Source organism: Nicotiana sylvestris, chromosome 5, assembly GCF_000393655.2.
Source record: "Nicotiana sylvestris chromosome 5, ASM39365v2, whole genome shotgun sequence".
NCBI lineage: Eukaryota > Viridiplantae > Streptophyta > Magnoliopsida > Solanales > Solanaceae > Nicotiana > Nicotiana sylvestris.
This window is the reverse complement of record NC_091061.1, coordinates 76,712,553-76,734,415: the sequence shown is the minus strand read 5'-3', so window position 1 is coordinate 76,734,415 and position 21,863 is coordinate 76,712,553. Positions and strand designations below refer to the sequence as shown.

Below are 21,863 nucleotides of genomic sequence, written 5' to 3'. Positions count from 1 at the left end.
ATCCATGAACACTTCCACAAACCTCTCAACCATGTCAGTAAAAATGGTTATCATACACCTTTAAAACGTCGCAAGTGCATTACAAAGACCAAAGGGCATTCGCTTGAACGCATACGTGCCATAAGGACACGTAAGAGTGGTCTTCTCTTGGTCCTTTGGGGCTATAGCAATCTGATTATACCCCGAGTAACCATCTAAGAAGCAGTAGTACTCCTGGCCAGCTACTCTATCAAGCATTTGGTCAATAAAGGGGAGGGGAAAGTAGTCCTTCCGGGTGGCATTGTTCAATTTTCTATAATCAATACAAATTCTCCACCCGGTGATAGTTCTTGTAGGTATTAAATCATTATTCTCATTAACTACTACAGTCATCCCCCTTTCTTGGGTACACATTGGACGGGGCTTACCCATTTGCTGTCTGAGATAGGAAATACAATACTTGCATCGAGCCACTTAATCACTTCTTTTCTTACCACCTCTTTCATGATTGGATTGAGTCGGCGTTGTTGCTCTACAATGGGCTTGTGTCCGTCCTTCATGAGGATTTTGTGCATGCAGAAGGCTGGACTAATGCCCTTAATGTCAGACATAGTCCACCCAAGTGCTCGCTTGTGCTCACGTAGCACTCTCAACAACTTTTCTTCTTGCAATTTAGACAAGTCAGACGAGACAATAACAGGTAAAGTGTCAGAGTCACCCAAATAAGCATATTGCAGGTGAGGTGGAAGGGGTTTAAGTTCCAATTTTGGCGCTCCCTCAATTGACGGCTTTGGAGGAGGACCCTCTGGTCTATTCAAAGGCTCGAAGGGGTGCGTCCCTTGCAGGTACGCACAAGATGTATCAAGGATTTGCATCATCTCCTCAACCTCCTCATCAACCCCCAGGCTATCAAGCAATATAAGTGCTTTCTCTAGAGAATCGTCTAGATATACATTCGGATAATGAATCTGCTCATCGGCCTCAACAACAGATATCATTGAGAGCTCCTCATAGTGGCGGGGAAGTTGGATTGCTCTGTAGACATTAAAAACTGCTTCCTCGTCATCTACCCTCAAAATCATCTTTCCCTCTCTCACTTTGATAATTGCATCACCAGTAGCTAAGAGAGGTCGTCCCAATATGATTGGAACCAGTTCGTCAGCCTCATAATCGAGGATAATGAAATTAGCAAAGAAGATGAATTTCCCAATCTGCAGCAACACATCTTCAATCACCCCTTCAGGGTGTGCTATCGATCTGTCAGCCAGCTATAACATCATAGTAGTGGGCCTTGGAGCTCCCAGGCCCAGTTGCTTGAACAAGGACAGGGGCATTAGATTTATGCTCGCCCTCAAATCGCAAAGAGCATGAGCCACATCAATATTGCCAATGCGCACAGGAATCGTGAAGCTGCCAGGATCCTTAAGCTTTTGAGGGAGCTTATTTTGGACCCTTGAAGTGCACTCCTCAGTAAGTGCCACTGTCTCAAATTCAGTTAATCTTCTCTTGTGAGCCACTATATCTTTTATGTATTTAGCATACTTTGGAATTTCACGAAGCACATCAACAAGTGGGATATTCAATTGAACCTGGCTCAACATAAAGAGGAATTTTGTGAACATGCGATCATCATTCTTTTTCTGCAATCTCTGGGGAAAAGGTGGTGGTGGTCTTGGGGCCTCCTCTGGCTCTGAAATTTCAGCAGCATTCTTTGGCTCTTGAGTCACTTTAGGGATCAACTCTCCCTCAGGTATGGGCTTGTCTTTCTTTTTCTTTGGCACTTCCTCTAGCTCCCTCCCGTTTCTAAGTGTAACTGCATTCACTTGAGGGTTCTTTTCCGTATCACTGGGGAGGGCGCCTGCAGGTCTAGTGTTTTGATTTGTTGCAAACTACCCTATTTGCCTTTCAAGATTTCTGAAGTCGGTCCTGAGTTGCTGATTGTCAATCAACAACTTCTTTAGCAGATCATTGGTACTTTCTTCCATTTGTTGGGGTGGTCTCTAAGGCTGATTGAAATTCCCTTGGGGTCTATGCTGATTCTGATTCTGCTGATTTTCACCCCATGAGAAGTTGGGATGATTCCTCCAATTTGGATTGTAAGAATTCCCGTATTGTGCATGCTGATTCGATGGACCTCTGTTCTGTTGCCCCACATAATAGATGGATTCTGGATTCGTGGGGCACATATCACTCATATAACTGTCGCCACAGAGTTCCCAGAAAATAGTCATTTGTTGTACGTATTGCATTGTCTGTGGTTGTTGCATTGTCATCCTAGTCATCTGATTGGCCAGCTTTGCCATATCGGCTCTCATGGCTGACACTTCGTCTAACTCAAGTAACCCAGCTGATTTTTGCTTAACTGCCTTTCGTGAATCACCCTCACCTTGCCAGTTATTATCATTAGCAGTGAAGTTATTCAGCAAGATTTGGATTTCACTGTACGGTCTGGCCATGCAACTACCCCCACAAGCTGAATCAAGATTCATCTTTGAAGCATCATCTAACCCATCTACAAAAGTGTGACCCAATACCTCGTCTGTCTGGCAATGATGAGGACAGTCTCTGAGCATCTTCTTGTACCTTTACCATGTTTGACGCAGTGTCTCGCCAACTCGTTGTTCAAACCCAAGAATTTGACTCCTCAATACCTTTGTTTTCTTAGTGGGAAAAAACTTGATTAAGAATTTCCTCGCCAGATCATACCAAGTGCGGATTGAATTTGCTGGCTCTTTATTCAACCACTCCTTAGCTTCCCCAATCAGTGAAAAGGGGAAAAGTGTCAGCCTGATATAGTCCTTGGAAACATTCGGATAGTTGTAGGTATCCGTAATTTCCAAGAAATTCTAAATGTGCCTTTGCGGGTCTTCATGAGGTAAACCCACAAACAGCCCTGTGGATTGGATCAGCTGCACCATGTATTGTTTCAGCTCAAAGTGCCCAGTGATGTCAGGTTTCACAATGGCCTAAGTCATATTAGCCAGACTGGGCCTTGCGGCTTCAATCACCGCGAGTTCCTCATTATCTGCCATCTCAATTGGCTATGGTTGAACTACGATGTCCAACTCTCTTTCAATTCTGGTTCTAGCGTCCACCTTCCTCCTCAATCTGTGAAGTGTTTGTTCAATTTCGGGATCGAGAGGAAGGAGATTGTTTGCGCTTCTACTTCTTCGCATTCAATAGAAACTCCTGTATTAGCACAAACAAAGTGAACTGAGAGTTAAAACTCGAATAAATAAATAATAAAAGCTCAATTTAGTCAAGTAGCTAATTTCTAAGTCCCCCGCAACTGCGCCAAAAACTTGTTGCAACCAAAAACACTCACGCAAGTGCACGTGATCGTCAAGTAATAGAGTAGTGAGTAGAGTATCGTTCCCACAAAGACTTATGATTAATTGTTGACGGATTCAAACTCAATTCCTGTATCTACCCAAGAGGTTGTTCACAAAAGAGAGATGTAATTGTTTTACTACTTAAACTATAAAGAATTAATCTAACTAAAGCAAGTAACCAAACGAATAGCAATTTCGAGTAACAAACAGTAGGAGAGGATATTCCAGGGTCACGGGCATAGTTAACAATCGTGTTGTGTTCTTGGCTTAGAATGACTAATCAATTTATCTGGGTTATTGATTGACAGGGTTGATATTACTCATAATAATCTGTCGAGTTCTTACTCGCCTATTCTAGTCAACTCAATGCCTATATGTCTATGGAATTAAGATTAACAAGAACGCATTTACAATTCCTGTATTTCAACCAAGCAAGGCAATTGGGTATATGTCTATCCCAATTGCGAATCCGTTCCCCGAAACCCGGGTTCAAGAACTTGCTCTATTTAATTCTATATGCAATCTAAAGTTCCCACTTTCGAGTTCAACTAAAGATTCGTAGATAGTATTTCACTGTTAGTTACTCAGCAAAATAATTGAACGCAGAATTAAATAAACAACCCAATATGATAAACCCACTTTGTCAAATTAAACTCCAAACAACAACATTCATGTTTTACCCATGACCCCAGAACAATGGGTCTTAGCCACTCATACTAGTGTTCATCCCAAATAAGTTCAATTTCATCACAAAATAGCAAAAATAAGAGAAGAAAAGAAGAACTTTGATGGTCAAAACTCCTCTTTGCCTCTTGCCTCTCTATTTCTTGCACTAAACTATGAAAACCCTTCCTACTTTAACCTTGGGCGAGCTTGACTTTATTTAGGTTAAGTGGGTTTCTCTCCAGATTTCCAATTTTTACCCCTAAATAACGTTTTTCCGGACCGGACACACACGAGCTCGCGCATAACTTCGTGCATGATTCTGTCTCGGACTTTCTTACGCGCGAACTCCTGCGCGCCTTCGCGCGTTGCTTCGCGCACCTGGAGCTTGATTTCGTCCATTTTTTCATCTCGTCCTTGCGCGCACTCAACTCCGAGGGGTTGTTCTTGCTCATAAATCATTCCAGTATCCTCTTGAAAGCATCATATAGGCTCATCATCCTGCAATGTATACATATCACAATTAAAGCCTATTTTTCATCATTAACCATAATATGTCATTGGAATATAATCAAGCGGAAGCATAAACAATAGCTAAATCACCTAGATTTCGCCTATTATCAAATACTTTGCTATAATATTAAAAATATTCGGAACGAACGAAACTGTTGCAAAGATATTTGACTCTATTAACTTTTAATTAAGTATTTCTAAAGGCAAATTGAGCGGGCGGTCGTTTAATTAGTTGGCGGTTTCTTGAGAGAGCGGTATATAAATTGATAATTCAAAGGCAAGCAGAGAGCCTGCGTCTCTCTTTTCCTTAATTTTCTCTCTTTTCTTTCTCTTTCAGATCTCATCATCTCAGGAAGTTTAGTTTGTGATAAGGAAAACCCAAAAATGGCGGTGGTGTCGCCATTAGCAAAGTACAAGCTGGTGTTTTTGGGAGATCAATCTGTGGGCAAAACCAGCATCATTACTCGCTTCATGTACGATAAATTCGACACCACTTATCAGGTCTCCTCTTTCTAATTTTTTTTTTGTTTCGTCAGCATATATATAATTTAATGTTCAGTTTTTGTACCGTTCTTGATAAGCCATCCATATGTTAATTATAGGGAGAATTTGATGCTTGGATTTTTATTTTTTGAGTTATTTGATTTCCCCTATGATATCATCCTTCTTTAAAAATGAATATACCAAAGTGCAGAATACCCCTGTATGGTTCCTATGATAAAAGACTGAAACTTTAATTAAAATGGTAACGAAAGCTTTCTAGCTACTGAAGGGATTGTATATTGAAAAGACGCAAAGAGCTTTCTAGCTTTGTATGCAGAGCCGGATCTAGGATTTGAACTTCATGTGTTTTGAGTTTGAAATACAATCATAAATCATTTGATTTACTGGGTTCAAAGTCAATTTTTTTTAAAAAAAAAACTTATTTAGTGAATTTTAACACATATACTCTACATCCACCCTATTTCTGTGAGGGCTTCAATCTGAATGAGAAAGTATATGAGGACTTAAAGGATTGAAGTGATTGACTAGGAAAAAAAATCTTTTCCTGATTTCTGTTCTATTTCTGAATACATGACTTACAGCTGTGCGTGATACTGTCTATTTGAGAAAACTCAGTTTTTAAAAGTGATCAAATTTTACCATCCTTTATGATGGTTTTGGATGGATACATTGCTTCCAGATTATCAATTAAATCAGTGTTTTCCCCCTATATATGCAGGCTACCATTGGCATTGATTTTTTATCAAAGACAATGTACCTTGAAGATCGAACAGTTCGCTTGCAGCTCTGGTAGGCTCTCTCTCTCTCTCTCTCTCTCTCTCTCTCTCTCTCTCTCTCTCTCTCTCTCTCTCTCTCTCTCCCTCCCTCTCTCTCTCTTGTTTTTAGTTTTGATTAGCTAGATTGTTTCAGCTAATATTATTTATTTTAAACTTATCTGTAGGGTGTACTCGAAAATGTGAAAGAGAAGCGTGAATTAATTATAGCTAGAATAGTCTTTATAAAGACTAATAGTTTTCAAATGCACGTCTGTGTTCCATCTGCTTTTGTTATTCAGTTATTCTTATGTTAGGTGATATGAGAAAATAGCAAACTTGGAGAAAAGCTTACATGCTTTGCTTAGGATCGGAAATAGTCTCAAATCTGTTGTGTTGACGATATTGGGCAAACAGAGTCTTGCCCAATAAAATCATCTTATTTTATTTGTTCTAATTAAAGCATTATCGCGCAGGGATACTGCTGGTCAAGAGAGATTTAGGAGTCTTATTCCGAGCTACATTAGAGATTCTTCTGTTGCTGTCATTGTATATGATGTTGCCAGTAAGTGATATCTTGACATGGCACAATATTTCTATATTGTATGATATTCATTGACATTAATCATCATATATATATATATATATATATATATCTGCAGACCGCCAATCATTTCTTAACACTTCAAAGTGGATTGAGGAAGTACGTACTGAACGTGGCAGTGATGTCATTATTGTTCTTGTTGGGAACAAAACTGATCTTGTTGATAAAAGGTAGGGCCGTCTACTTCTTAGATTATTTTCCTCTGTATTCTGGCTGGGTATGACTAAAATGTTTCGGCCTCTCACTAGTGTATGGATCTTTTTCATTTATCTTACGCCAGGCAAGTCTCCACAGAAGAAGGAGATGCTAAGGCTCGTGAAGTTGGAGTAATGTATATAGAAACCAGTGCTAAAGCTGGATTCAATATCAAGGTACACACACTCTTAAGTGCAATTATCATTCAAGAAATTCTTTTGCCCATCAGTCAAATTACATATCATATCCTGATCTCACTTAATTCTGCTCAGAATGGCATCATTTTTTTCATACTCAAATTGCATGATCCTAAGAATATGAAATTGAATATTGCAGCCTCTATTCCGAAAGATTGCTGCTGCGTTACCTGGGATGGAGACACTATCATCCACAAAAGGGGAAGATATGGTGGACGTTAATTTGAAGCCTACCACAAATACATCCCAAAATGAGCAGCAAGGGGGAGATTGTGCATGCTAGATTGTACTTAAAAGAATGTAGGCTTTTTCTTCTATGATGTACAACTCCATCAAAGAGGTAGCCGAAGACAGTCTGACCATTGAGGACGCGTTTGTTAGTGTCATCGCATTTTTGTTTAAAACTCCCTGTGTTTAATGGTTCCTAGCTAGTTCAGGAACCTTTTTTGTTCTGGATAAGTCAATGTATTTTACATTCATTTTAGCTTGTTGTACCACCTATTATTTATTGATACGCCACTTAACATATCGGGGGGAGTTCTTTTTCATTTGTCAAAGTTCTCACAACACACGCACAGACAATGATGATCGAGGTGCATCTTTTTGAATCTAACGATATATCTTCATAATGGCAAAATACATAAGTTGGCACTCGAACAATGGTTCAAATCCCTGTTACACACTTTCTGTGGACACAAATAACATTACACACTCAACTTTTTAAAAGTGTGTCTAATACACCCCACTTTTTTCTTGACCACTTTACCTAAATATGGGTAATGTCACGCACCAATAAGGTCGTGACACGTGTCATTAACATAAATAAATAAAACAAAAAATATAAAATTACACATATACCCTCATCTTCTCCAACCCCATCTCTTCCACCTCCATCTCCTCCTCCACGGACCACCCAAAAAATTAGAACACACAATTCAACCCAAAAATTAGGAGCCCAAATGATTTAATCCCAAAAAGAAATAAAAACATCAAAAGCCAATAAGCCATGGCTCACACCACCGTATCATCACCACAACAAGGCCATTGTTAAAACAAATGCAACAATGGCAAAGGTAGATCGAAAATTACAACTGCTTGGGTACCATATCTATTGAAGCTTATCTACATCAACAAAGACATAAACGGACTATTTTCATTTATAGCTCTCTTCTAAAATTTTGTTTGTCATTTCCATGGTTGTCATCGCCACCACCAACTTTCAGAATAAAAAATTCAGCCTCCTCTTCAAAATAGATTGGAAGCTTGAGATTAATACAAAATATGTATATTTAAGAGAAAATCAGAAAGAAAAAGAAAAAGAAGGGATTTGGTGGGGGGAGGTGTTGGCTAGCGGAAGAGAGAGATACAGGAAGGATGGGGAAGATGAGGAGATTGCAGACACATGGCATAAAATAAATAATTAGACAGTATTTTTATTAGTAGACGCGCTTCTATCGTGGTGTTTTACACATGCTGAGTCCTGGTCAAAAGCGGTGTGTATTAGACACTTTTTTTTTTTTGGCAATCCGCTACGCAAGCGCCTAGGGCTAGTTTTTTATTAACAAGAGAAAAGAAAAATACAACAATTAGGAAGAGTACAAATAAGGGGGACAATAGCACCGGTATTGTTACCCATATGCCTTGGCTATATAATCACTCCTCTGCGCCTCACATTGCCTTATGATGGCAGCCTCATGTCGAGGATTCATGGGGTAGCTGCCGGCAAAGTCTCACGAGAGCATATAATCTCATAACCTTGAGGATATTTTCCAAAGGCATAGGACCAAGGCAACACTAACCGGGCTAAACCTTACCTTACTATTCCTATTGAGGCTTTAAGTAGCCTCACCTACTAGCATGCATGTAAAAAATAAGAGCTGGAAATTACCAAATATTCAATGATCATCACAGAGTTTATAACATACTCTGTGATGATATTACAAATGAGAATACTAATATAATGGTAGAATAAAATGATGAAGGAATTAAAATGTTGTCCCTTCTTGTCCGAACTTGTAATTTCTTCAATTTGTAACTCTTTTTCATCACAATCCCAATTCTTCAAGATGTATTCAAAATTCATGATTTCTTTTTTGAACGATTGGACTTTGTAGATGTAGTTGGGGCGGCCTTCTTTTGTTTGGCAACTCTCATTGGGAGTCGCCTAACATTTAAAAAATCACTAACCTTGTCGTCCCAACTATTTTTCCTTGTATGAGATTTCCTATTTTTTCCGTTATGCATAGGTGACAAATCACCTTTTCTTGTTGCCTCTGCCCTGCATTGATTTAGAATATCATCTTCTTCACCTTCTTCATATGTATCTCTGCCCACAAACACCTGATTTTGCAAGTCTTGAACATGTTCTTGAATTACCACACTGTTTCCATCCTGTTTATTAACCAACGCTGCCTTGTTTTTGTGTTGTAATATGCTTTGCATTTTGTTCCTGCTATAATTCACTCGACCAGTGCTTAAAGCAGTAAGATTTAATGAGCTAGCAGGTTTTGAGCTTACCATTGCATCCAATAGCTTTCTTTCCGCTGGTGTAATAGTAGGAGTGGTTGTCACAATTTGTTGTTGCCCAGAAATTGTTGTTACTGTTGATGTGCGATCAGCAGTAGGTTTAATAACTGGATCATTTTGATTAAGTTGTTGCTCCATTGCATCGAAGATTGGATTATCTGTTACAATATGTTGCTGCCCAGATTTTATTGTAGCAGCTGTTTGATCAGTTTCAGCTAGGACTAACTGCTTTGTATGTGTTGTTGCAGTTCGCTTCAAGCTTCCATTTGGAGAATTTCTGGGCAAAAATATTGGAGCGTTGATATTCAATTTGCTCTTATGACTTGCTACTGGTCCCTCATCATATTTTGCCATTGCTAGACAGTCAAGATCTTCACCTGCACTCTCTTGATCGACCTCCTGATCAGCTTCTTCAGATGAAAACCCTGACCATCACCCCAATCCTCGTATTCGTCATCCTCTTCACGTTGTTGTAACCAAAATTTAGATTTGATCACTTTTGCTTGGATAAATTCATCATTGTTTCCAGTTGACAGAAAAATCTACCCAGCTTCACCTTCAAAGTCGCTGTAGGTTTCAACTGATTGTGATGGAACATCAAAAACAGAGGTATTTAATGTGACCAAAGCACCATTAGTTGCATGGTTCTTGGCATTGGTTGCTCGAGCATCAGGACATTTAGCATTAGCTGCAGCTTGCAAAGCACCAGTACCAACCTTGTCCTTGCCAAATTGTGCAGATACCTCACCTCGATCAACAACATCCTTTGGGCCTGATACTTGCAGAACATTAGACTGTTTCTGCTGTGTATTAACCTGTCCAGTAACTGAAGGGGACTTAGAAGCAGTCCTGAATTGACCAACACCTTCAGCACATTCTACTGCTGCTTTGTCCACTGGCTTAACAGGTGCAACAGCAGTTCCCTGAGCCAGAGTCCCCTGCTCAAATCCCTACTCCCTTTCAGCTTGAGCATTTGGAAATTTAGCCTCTACATTGACAGTCTGCTTTTCATGATCAGTAGCATCTTGCAATGCCCCTGTCACAGTTTCCATTACGTTAGCTTGACCATTAACAACCTTTGATCCTGTTCGATTATCATCAGAAATTCCTTCAGCAGATTTCTGTTGGCCAGCATTAGCCTTATTTAATTCTCCATTAGCTGTTTCAGTCACATTACAGTTGCCAACTTCTTTTGCAACATCGTCCACCGACTGGCCAGATCTTTTGGCATTAAGGAAGTCCCTGGCATCTCCTTTTAATTTATCAACACTGGACATGTCATCGACCAAATTTCGGCGTCGTCGATCTTATTCTTTAGAAAGAAAGCAAAAATTCCGGGAAAGATTTATTTTACAAATACGGTGGCTGGAAGATGATAAAAGCCGCCATCAAACACCAGAGCCATTCACATTCATTCTAACTCTTAGAGTCAGAAATATTAGTATAACCGTTCCCACGCTTGAGCTGCAAGAAAAGAGAAATGAACCAAAACACGTTACATATATGAAGTCCGAGTAAGAATAGGAGCACACAAAATTCCAAATACACACAATTCAAACACACACACAGAGACAACTAATGTGCATAAGTTCCAGATTTGGAGAGCCCATATTAACTCACAGAGAGCATGTTTCTGCAAACAAACCAAAACTTCAAAGCAGATATCAAGAAGGGATAATTTATATTGTGAAAAGTCTCCTTTTAGTCCTGCCTAGGTGACATAAGTCTTAATAAAGAAAGGCATATTTGTTCTATTAAGTAGTATACCAACACACAAACCCAAAAAAAAGAAGGAACACATAACAACAGACAACTCTTAGAGCAATGTAGATCAGCATTTCTTACTTCTTTAGCCAAGTTCTAGACTAAGTGGCCAACAGTTCTCTTTGAAGAATTCTTCAAACATAGTATGTAGTTTCTTATAGTGACTGGCCAAGTTCTAGATTGCTTCATTCTTCAACCCAGCCAACATTATGAATGCAAAATTCCTATTTTTCTTCTAACAAATGTTTGCAGTTATCTGACATGAGATCTTCATCAACATTTCTCCTAGAAGATCGTTTAAGAACAATATGTAGTTGCCTATTCCATCCAGCAGCAATGACTATCACTGTTCTAAAGTGCTTCTTTTTCAATGAATAGATAGTTTAAACTTACATATGTTTGATCAGACATAGTTCAGTGGTTCCATTTACCAAAATCAACAACCTTTATTATTTAGGTTTTTTCAAATAAATATTCTCGTCAATGTTTTGATCACGTCACCTCTAAAATATATTTTTCCCGAGATGTGGTATTTCTTGAAAATAATTATCCCTTTGCAGATATTTTCCAAAAATATAAGGCACTGCCGGCTTTAGAGTGAAGCACCTAAAGCACGTGCTTTAGGCCCCTAAATTTGGGAGGCCCTATTTTTTTAATCAATAATACGTTAATAGGTTAATTTGTTCTTCTTTTTTTTTTTTTGGAAAAACAATTACAATACTTTTAAGTAAACTCTTCCAAGCCGTTTATGTGTGAAAAGATCTATCAAGTGAAATAATTATATTCCACTTTTTCTTTTTTTCAATCAGAAAACATGTAAAGTAGTATATTTTACACTATTAACTCTTTTTTGGTTTGTTGAAGAGTCAATCTCTTACACAACATTTATATACTTCTATATTCCCGTTTATTTTTTTCGAGTTCAAGTCTGATAAGTTAGTAACTTAGTATTATTCTCTGAAAATCATAGCTTAAGAGCACTATTAATAGAATATATTGTGCACTTTTGATATTATTGAATTACTGAAGCAGGTAGAATATATTCTGAAATCAAGTCATCAATTTTCTTTGAGTGAGATTCCATTATCTAACTTTCAAGCGTATTTTTTGTTTATGTTAAATTTACTTTACAGTTATATATTGTTTTTTTAATTCTTTATTAGAATTTTAATATGTCAATTAGAAAATATGAATATGGTAATTCGAAAACTCAAAAAAGAATAAAAAAACTAAAACTATAATACAGTCACCAAAAGGATTATTAGGAGAAACCAATTATAAGAGTTATTAATTATTTCATCAAAACATTAGAAAAATAATCTTCAAGTAAGTGTGTGTGTGTGTAATATATATATATATATATATATATATATATATATATATATGGTGTTTTTAAATAAAAAAATAATGCTTAAGGCCTCTAATCAATATTTGGCTTTAGGCCACAAATACTGTTGAGCCGCCCCTGTATAAGGATACTAATAAACTTCCAGCATGGGATATATTAGTTAAAGATCAGTTTTAAAAAGGAATATATACTAATATATCTCCTTTAAGTGCAAGTTTTGAATTGCCATCTTCGATTTCCATGCATAAACAGTCATCGAATGCTCCTCCTTTCCCTATGCGTTCATCTTCACGTTCAGGTAATCATCTCTCCTCCTCGTTTTCTCACTCTACTTCATCTCAATTTTCACCACCCAAAACTAACCCTTTTGGCCAAGATAAGCGAAACCCATCCTTAATTCCAAACCAACCCACCTCCACGGCTCCTCCAAGATCCAACCCACCTATCACCATAACCTACTAATGCCGAAGCACCCTCCCTCAACAACCTGCACCAAACCCTGACCAACTCTCGCTCCCGACCAACTCTAATCACCCTCCCCCTCGTCACCTAATGGTCACACGGTCTTAGACTAAGAGTCTGAACCCAAGCAATTACATCTCTCAATTCAATCCACCCCCATATCTAAACCTATAGTCCTATACCAAATACCTTCAAACAAGCCCAATCCTACCCTCATTACAAACTGCTACGTAGTCTGAATTTGATGTTTTAGTCAGAAACAGGACATGGTATTTAGTACCTAGTGATCTCTCATGGAATGTGGTTGATTGCAGATGGTTGTTTAGGATCAGTTAACAGTTAACAGGTACAAGGCAAGACGTGTTGCGAAAAGGTTCACTCAATGACCTGATTTAGACTATCATTCCACTTTAGTCCGGTGGCTAAACCCACAACTGTTCGTTTAGCTCTTGCTATTGCCAATCAACTATTCTGGCCCATTCACCAGTTGAATGTTAATAACGCCTTCTTACAAGGAAAGCTTGAAGACGAGGTCTACATGAAGCAGCCTACAGGTTTTGAATCAACTCAGCATCATGCTCATGTATGTAAGCTTAATAAAGCAATCTACAGTCTGAAACAAGCTCCACGAGCTTGGTACACTAAGCTGAAAATCATCTTGTTACCCTTGGTTTTATTCCAAATTATTTGGACTTACTGTTTACATTCTTGTTTATGTGGATGATATCATTGTGACGGGTAACTAGCCACAGGGTGTCCATTATTGATGCTTTGTCTTTACGGTTCTCCCTTAAAGATCTAGGGTTGCTTCATTACTTTCTTGGCATTGAGCTTACTCACACAACAAATGGTTTGCTCCTATCTCGGCATAAGTATGTCAAAGACCTCCAAGATGTTAACATGGCTGAATGCAAACGCGTTCCCACCCCTATGACATGTACCTTTGAAACTTCTCCTGACAATTCCAAAGTTGATGGCACTCTTTATCGTCGAGTCATTGGAAAGCTTCATTACCTATCCTTTACTTGGCTGACATTGCCTTTACAGTAGGTAAATTATCTCAATATGCATCAACCTGGTGTTTCTCATTAGAGAGCTATCAAGTGTCTTTTGAGTATGAGATATCTTTATCACACTGCTCATATTGGTATTAAGCTTGCTAAAATCTACTGCTCAATTGGTTGCTTATTCAGATCCAGACTGGGCTGGTGACCCACTTGATCGAACCTCTATCACGGGGTATGTTGTTTATCTTGGTGATTCTCCCATCTCATGGTCTTCTAAGAAGCAACGTCCTGTTTCTAGGTTGTCTACTGAGGCCGAATACAGAGCTGTTGCTGCTACAACTTCTGAAGTTGTCTGGCTCACCAACTTGCTTCATGAGCTTTACTTTACGCTGTCAGGTCCTCCTGGGGTTCTCTGTGACAACATGAGCACTACTTAGATCTGTGCCAATCCGGTTTTTCACAGCCGTATGAAACATATTGCGATCGATTTTCACTTTGTTCGTCAGCTTGTGCAGTCTAAGGTTCTTGAGGTCCATCATCTTAATTCTGCAGATCAAATTGAAGATATTCTTACAAAGCCACTGTCCTTTTCTGCAATTTATGCGTATTTATCCCAAGTTGGGTCTTGTTGACATCGGTCCCACCTTGCGGGGGCGTATAAAGGCCTCCTGACTTTGGTTCAACTGTTTCCTTTAACATAGGAGCTTTTGATTATCTTCTGTATCTTTTTGTTTCCTTTTGTTAGCCGTTACTTTAGGAGTTTGTTAGGTTAATAATTGTATCTGAACTTTCTGTATCTTTATGTATATCTTTCTATATCTATTCTGCTGTAATTCTGCTCTATATAAAGAGATCCTTCCACATTAATAAAACATAGCTTCTTTAATTCATTCTGCAGCCTATACGCTTTAATTCTTAGTTTTTGATACACTCATCTTTCCTTGAAAGTTTAAGTTGGTTAGGCACATGGCCTTGTTGATTCGTTCATGCACGCAAATATAGAGTTATTTACTTATAGGTGCAACTGCACCCGGCAACTAATTGTCACAGTTTTTGGTAGTCCAACTCAAAAGTCTAAATAATTCAATATTGATTACTGCATCAACAAATAGATTGCAGAAGATCAAGATTAACTTCAAAAGATGCAGGTGTTTATAGTGCCCGAACAGAAACAAAATAAATAAATAAAACAGGAATAAGCTTACAGTACAGAGAAGAGGAGAACAACTCTTCTTGAATTAAATGATGCAGTGCGCTTGTATTTTCTCACTCTGTTGCTAGAAGTATCAAAGATTTTATCAGCCACCCATTTATCTGTTACATAAAACAAGAAACATTTGTAAAACGCCTATCGCATCGTACAAATAATGCTCAAAATGAATGTCCTAGGTTTCTGACAGATTTAGGATTGAAGTCACAGGAAATTCCCAAGATCACATGTCATGTTATTTCATAATTGAATCAATTTAAAAATTTGAGCGGTTACGATGTTACAAGTTTCTTCCTCTTGACCGAATCTGTAAAGGGTATCGTTCAGGTCTTGATATGAAGTGAAAGACCTAGTCTTTTTCCCCTTAAGCAGGAAGTCTGTTGGAGCCTTGTCCTTGTAATCAGACTACTCATCATGTCAACCTTGTTGGGGGACACAATGAGAAGTCACACTAGAACTGACTGATCCAAGGATAACGGATTACAAAGTTAATTCAACCAGTGATGATGGTAAAAGCTTGAGAACTTGATTAGCAGTACAAAATGACGGTACCGTATCGATCTTCAATACCAACATGCACATTTTTAAAGCGAGTGTTCAGGAAAAAGCAAAAAGGATTAAATCCGTACTCCCAGATAAATGAGAATGGAATTGATTAGCGATAATGCTGTAAGGGCTTTTCCATCAAATGGGGTAGCTGGGATTTATGGTTTAGCCTATTGATTTTAAAGTTCAAATTTAGCTCCCTTTTGGATAATCGAGCAACGGACAAAATATTTGGTGGTCACAGGGGAAAAAAAATTGACGCAATTGGACAACTTCATGCTAATGTAAATACATTAGTTTTTTAAACTTTGCTTTCGTGCCATTAAGTAAAGGTAAAGATCCTTAAACTTTTATAGCATAAGGCAAACCTATGTAATATAACTAGCAACTTCATTTATTGAGTACTCTTTCCTCTCATCAGACCTGCTATTTTTATAAGCGTCAGAGGTTTGGCAGGTGGAAACAAAGCAGCAATACATAATATTACTGCTAAGATCTCTCAGAAAATATATACGATCTTTCTGCTAAGATATTTCAGATCAATGTGTGAAATGAGGAAAGAAGAGAGTAAACTTTCACTGAATTAGTGTTGAACAACATATAAAGGGCTACTTATATACAAAGGGGTTTAGATTATGCAATGACATGGTTGCGATGATATGACACTGACTGGGAAAACTGGACTTGCTGACTTGTCGAAGACATAAAAAGACCCTCAAAAATATGTTCACCTCAACAAGATGGAACCCCAAAGAACATTGGTCAGATGATATGTAATGCCAGCGAACCTGTGATCGGAGAAGAAAAAACTAGTAAAACTACACAACAGAACTTTAGTAGGACGAGTAGCATAAGGCCACCCTCCAGTGGACGGCTAAGTTGCTCCGACATGGCAGTTTAGGTGCCGCACCCGTGTCGACATGACATTAGTACGAGTGCGGGTATAGGATCCGTACCGGATCTGGTCAAACAATTTTGGGTACTTTGACCACGACGGACGGAAAAATTCGAGACGAGATATAATTTGATTCCCGAATCAGAATCAAAACTAGGGTAAACTTGAAGAAAATAGCATACCTTATCTAGGAAATCAATCATTTACTTAGCTACAACAATAAAAAAGAAATCCACACTCACAAGCTATACGTAAGTATTCCACAAAATTTCTCATAATTTAGATATATTTTCATATTTTTATTGTTTTGAATTACTTTTAGCCGGATCCCTGCATCCGTATCCGTACTAGGATGTGTATCCCTAAATTTTAGAATTTACATCTTGAAGGATCCAACATGTAGATCCGCACCCGTGTAGTACACCCGCACCCACGAGCAACTTAGGATGGAAGCTACTTAGATTTCATTCTAATACCATGTAAAGCAAAGAGGAAAAAAAGAGAGAAAACTCTTACTGAATTGGTGAGAAAAAACGTGTAGAGGGATTCTAACACACGGGTTTAGATTACACGAAATGAAATAAGAAAATCACAAGCAACATCAAATAAGAAAAGTTTGCTAATTACCAAGATTCTAATTATGACACAATTATTAAGAATATACATAATATTATATACTATGAAACCTAGACTTAATAAAATTAATCTAAACATTACTTAAGATATAGCTATATTAGTTTTCTTGACTTTAAAGGGTATGAATACCAGTTTTACGAGGTATTTTTAATGCTGTCCAATGTTGATACTATTCATTAGAATAACTACGGCTCTAGTTATGAATTAAGATAGCTCTTCTTTCCAATAGGAACAGTCTTTTTATCTATCTGAAGCATTAGCAGATCATCTAGTTAGGCAGGGAGGGAAGAATTGGAAGATGTAGGGAGGTTCGCTGGCAGATTAAGCTTATTAGAAGCATTCATTCATATAGTTAATTTGGCAAAAAATGAATTTGAAACATGTGCAGTGAGGAAAGTGACAATGGAGCACGTCAAAGTAACCTCGCAAAACAGGCATCAAATTGGTTGAGCAAAATGATATCTACCTTTAATAGTGAACTTGGGTAACTCAAAGTTGTGATTCATTAGGAACTGGATGAGCTTTCCTCCCATCTGCAATGCTATTTCTTTCTGCAACATTATCTGAATAGCAAACAATATGTTATTGTTTCAGATTACAGTGTCAATATCCAAAATCAGATAACACGATCATGTTTTAAATCAGGCACTGTAATTGGCAATATATCCGAGTAAACATAGAAAAAGCATCCCCTGCAGTAATGCCAAAATGTAAATTACAAACTTACAGCTAAAGAATCCTCAGTTATCACATTTCCTCCCATTTCTTCAGTGGATTGAAGAGCCTCGGGCTTTCCTTTCTCAATATCTATATTCAAAATATATGTGGAATAAACATTTGCGCTATCATTCTTTAGGTTATCATTATTTTGGAAACTTGATAGGGCATCCATAGAAATCGGAATTTTCACAGAACTTGGACTTGAAAGACTAGGCAAATTTATATATGATTCACAGGGTGCGTTGATGACTCCTTTATCAGGTAATACAGCAGGCATTCGTTGTATCTTGGCTCTGCCGAAATAGAAAGAACAACTAAGACATTACTACATAATTCAAAGAACTCGAATAAAACAGAAACCTACATTAAGCTAGAATCTAACAAGCGAGCCCTAAATAGTCAGTATTATGGAACAAAATGGGGAAAATTTTCTGCTGAAGCCGAAAAGAACTCATTAAATTCCAGCTTTACAATAATACTCCCTCTGTCCCAATTTATGTGAGACTTGTTCCTTTTTAGTTTGTGCCGAAAATAATGACACATTTCTATTTTTTGTATTAGAAATATTAAATTTATCATTTTAACTTAAAGAGAGGATCTATAATCACACAAATATCTTATGTCTAAGGCATGGTTTCGACCACAAGTTTCAAAAGTCTTTCTTTCTTTCTTAAATTTTGTATCTAGTCAAACGATAGTAGCAAATAAGTTGATCAATACACACAAAAAGAGACACATCCACAAACATGGAGTACATAATTTACTACTGAACTAAACGTTAATATTGCAACAAGATAATGCCATAATCACAGTTCAGCATAATGCAGCTAAAATTAGAGGAGAAAAACTTGAAAAACAGATTAATTTAAACCCAAAAAGAAAGTGTCAGTCATTTAGAGAAACGTCACCTCTTGGCTAAAATTGACCACCATTGTAGAGAAAATCTCAAAGATTTTCGAGAGGTCTATTTTCTCATCTGCAATGAGGTGTTGTATGCGTGAACCTATAATATGGTGGTACAAAAGTGCGTCCCTGTGTGTGTGTATGTATAAGTACAGAAAAAGAGAAAACGAAAGAGAGTGGATGTAGAATCTTATAGGAGAAGGGATATATCTAAGAGCAGGGTAATTTACCAGGAAAGCTCCTGATGGCGACATTGATGATCACGACAAACATCTCTGCAACTTTTGATCCCCTGTGATTGTTGCCCAAAATAACCTTCTGACTTCCATTTATTGTGTGTTCATTCAATTTAAGATTCTTTTAGCTGGGGAAATTTTACTCGCCAGTTGTCTCGCTTTTTAGGTCCTACCCACTTGGAGCTACGGCGCTATACCTCAAATAATTGAACCCCGGACTGGTTTTTGCCTTATTTAAAGAGGCGAAGGATTTTTGTAAAAATCCATTCATAAACATTTTCAAGTCTTCTGAAATATTTCTTCGTGTAGTTATTTTGCATTTTGTTATAATGTCTGAAGAGCGAAGGGTTTCATTATATGGGGGGTGAAGTTGTGGTGGCGAATAACTTAGTAAGCTATAGTTTATCTCCACAGTGTCATGTTAAGTTGCCACTTACAATGGAGTACGATACATTGGTATCGTTGTTATGTAAAAAATGAGTGTGAACAAACGTTCGGTGAATATTAAAGTAACTGGAAGATATCCGTATTATGTGACTCCACAAAGGGTTGCTTGTTATGTTGAGTTTAACATCGAAGACGATGAAACTCTGAGAGATTTTTTGAGGACTCCGGATAAATACGGGGAATTTATTGTTATAAAACTATTGGAAATGTACGTCAAGGCTAAAGACGTTCGCAATAATGAGGTTGTGCTCCTCAATCATCGGATGGTTTTCTTGGAGCAGTTTTAGCCGAACAGGTTCCGGCTGAAAGAGTTTGGACTGATCTAAACTTATCTCCATGGGCGAATGAGGAGCGAGAAAATAATTTCTCCCCTAGTTTACATAATCTACAAGCCGAGTGGTAAACTTCAATTTTCCTTAGTATTACGATGTATATTTTTGTGTATTGAATTTGTATTAACATTCATATATTACACAAGGGGGTACCGACCTGATATGAATTTTACAAGTTATGAACCAACGCCCATTTGGAGGATCATGATGGTCCATTTGGGAGTCATCATCAACATGATAATGTGCATCATGGGATATAACACATTATGATTTGTAAGTGAATATATAAAGTTAAATGTAAAGTTTGGACCAATTTGGGTAACTCATTATTTTGTTGGTTGTGTCGTGAAAACGAGCAACTTGATAGTCATGTCCTTACTCAATTGCCCGAATATGACATATTTAATCGGGATATGGGAGATACGCAGAGTCAGGAAGAGAATAGTGACCATGACAACAACGTTAATGAGTCTGGAGATGACACACCCTTCCCTGACGAGGGTAATGATGAGAGGAAGATAATGTTGAACCTGATTTGACGAGGAGCATACTCCACCTCCCGTTAGACCAAGAGTCCCACGTGTCGTTTCATTCAAGGGAGATTCCCTACTTTGATCATTTGCCAAGTATGTCGGATGCGGATGCTCTCACAAGGGATATTAACGAAATTCGGACAGCAATATGGGATGAATCTAGACGAACGGTGATGTCAAAGGGCATGCTTTTTCCTGATAAAGCACACCTAAGCATGGCAGTGAAAATGTACAGCGTAAAAGAGTGTCGTGAGATGATGGTATGAGAGTCATCTCCGGATGTATACAAAGTTATTTGCCGTAGATGGTTTACGGGTTGTAATTGGATGTTGCGTGCGAGGAAGAAGAAAACAAATATGTGGGTTGTGGGTAAATACATTGGCACCCGCAATTGTGAAATCGACACATTCAATGGGAATCACTTTAACTTGGATGTTGACTTGATTTCTCTTGTCTTGATTCTACACATTGAAGCGTCCATAAGGTACAAGGTCAAAGAGTGTATAACATCTGTCCACCAGGAATATGGGTATACCATTAGCAAAAGAAAGGCATTTCTCGGGCACAAACGCGCTTTTGAAATTATTTATGGTAATTGGGATAAGTCCTTTGCATCTCTTCCAGATACATGGCCCTATTGCAACACTTTAACCCCGGGATTGTTGTTGAATGGAAGCTTGAGCGGAGTCCGGGAATACCAAAACATATATTCAGATATGTGTTATGGGTATTTAAACCAACAATTGATGGTTTTGTGCATTGCCGGCTGGTAATATCCATAGACGACACTAATGTTTATGGAAAGTATGATATTAAGTTGTTGATCGTCGTTGCAGTATATGCTAATGGAAGTATATTTCCCCTAGCTTTTGCTATTTATGCCAATGAAATCCAAGAGACGTGGACGCTATTTTTGAACCACTTGAAGGAGCACGTTGTCAGACATCGTTCAGGTATTTGTCTAATATCTAATCGGCATGGCAGTATTTTAAGTTCTGTACAGCATTTTCCTGCATGGCAGGAACCGTATGCATACCACTGTTTCTGTATGAGGCACCTGAAGGCCAATTTCCAGAAGGCATATCCCAACAAGGACTTGCATGATTTAATGTGGATGGCTGCAACAGATCACCAAGAGTGTAAATTTAGGAGGCTCATGGAATCGATCAGGCAGGAAGACGAAGGAGCCTATCGTTGGTTGATACGACATGAGCTTGACAAGTGGACATTGCATGCGGATGGTGGTAGACTATGGGGAATTCTGACTACAAATGTGTTAGAGTCTTTCAACGGGTTATTGAAGTCTGCACATGGATTGCATGTCACTGCCATGGTGTAGATGTCATTCAAGCAGATGACGGAGAGGTTTGTTGAAAGGGCTAGATGTGCATCATCATTTATGAAGAGGGGTGTTGAATTTATGCTAATATCAATGAAAATATTTGAGAAATACAGGATGCGAGCACATTAGCATTCATATTTACAGTATTGCAACAAGCGAAATATTTTTGAAGTTCGCACCGCTATTGATCAAAATCGGGGGAATAATACATACACCG

At 38.1% G+C, this 21,863-nt stretch overlaps 3 protein-coding genes across 11 annotated transcripts; 2 read left to right on the top strand and 1 right to left on the bottom strand.

Annotated features, from left to right (window-relative positions):
* Positions 1-4,777: 4,777 nt before the first annotated feature.
* On the top strand, positions 4,778-7,267 carry LOC104248043 (ras-related protein RABH1e). The gene is made up of 6 exons (XM_009804230.2): positions 4,778-4,988; positions 5,710-5,780; positions 6,220-6,308; positions 6,406-6,517; positions 6,628-6,718; positions 6,879-7,267. Exons 1-6 carry the CDS (start codon positions 4,872-4,874, stop codon positions 7,020-7,022), a joined length of 624 nt encoding a protein of 207 aa, XP_009802532.2. The 5' UTR covers positions 4,778-4,871; the 3' UTR covers positions 7,023-7,267.
* A 1,500-nt stretch (positions 7,268-8,767) lies between these two features.
* Positions 8,768-19,157, bottom strand: LOC104248041 (uncharacterized). Of its 9 annotated transcripts, none has more exons than XM_009804227.2 (6): positions 18,987-19,156; positions 18,762-18,885; positions 17,861-18,146; positions 17,600-17,696; positions 15,052-15,160; positions 8,768-10,729 (listed from the first exon to the last, which is right to left on the bottom strand). In XM_009804227.2, the coding sequence occupies exons 3-6, from the start codon at positions 18,128-18,130 to the stop codon at positions 10,654-10,656; spliced, it is 552 nt and encodes a 183-aa protein (XP_009802529.1). In that variant the 5' UTR covers positions 18,131-18,146; positions 18,762-18,885; positions 18,987-19,156; the 3' UTR covers positions 8,768-10,653. The 9 variants fall into 9 exon arrangements, with proteins under 9 accessions (XP_009802529.1, XP_070030576.1, XP_070030577.1 ...); XM_070174475.1 differs by having other exon boundaries at positions 18,987-19,135; XM_070174476.1 differs by having other exon boundaries at positions 17,861-17,940; positions 18,987-19,135.
* Positions 19,158-20,399: 1,242 nt separating this feature from the next.
* On the top strand, positions 20,400-21,643 carry LOC138868848 (uncharacterized). The gene is made up of 2 exons (XM_070146421.1): positions 20,400-20,533; positions 20,929-21,643. The coding sequence occupies exons 1-2, from the start codon at positions 20,400-20,402 to the stop codon at positions 21,641-21,643; spliced, it is 849 nt and encodes a 282-aa protein (XP_070002522.1).
* The last annotated feature ends 220 nt before the right edge of the window (positions 21,644-21,863 follow it).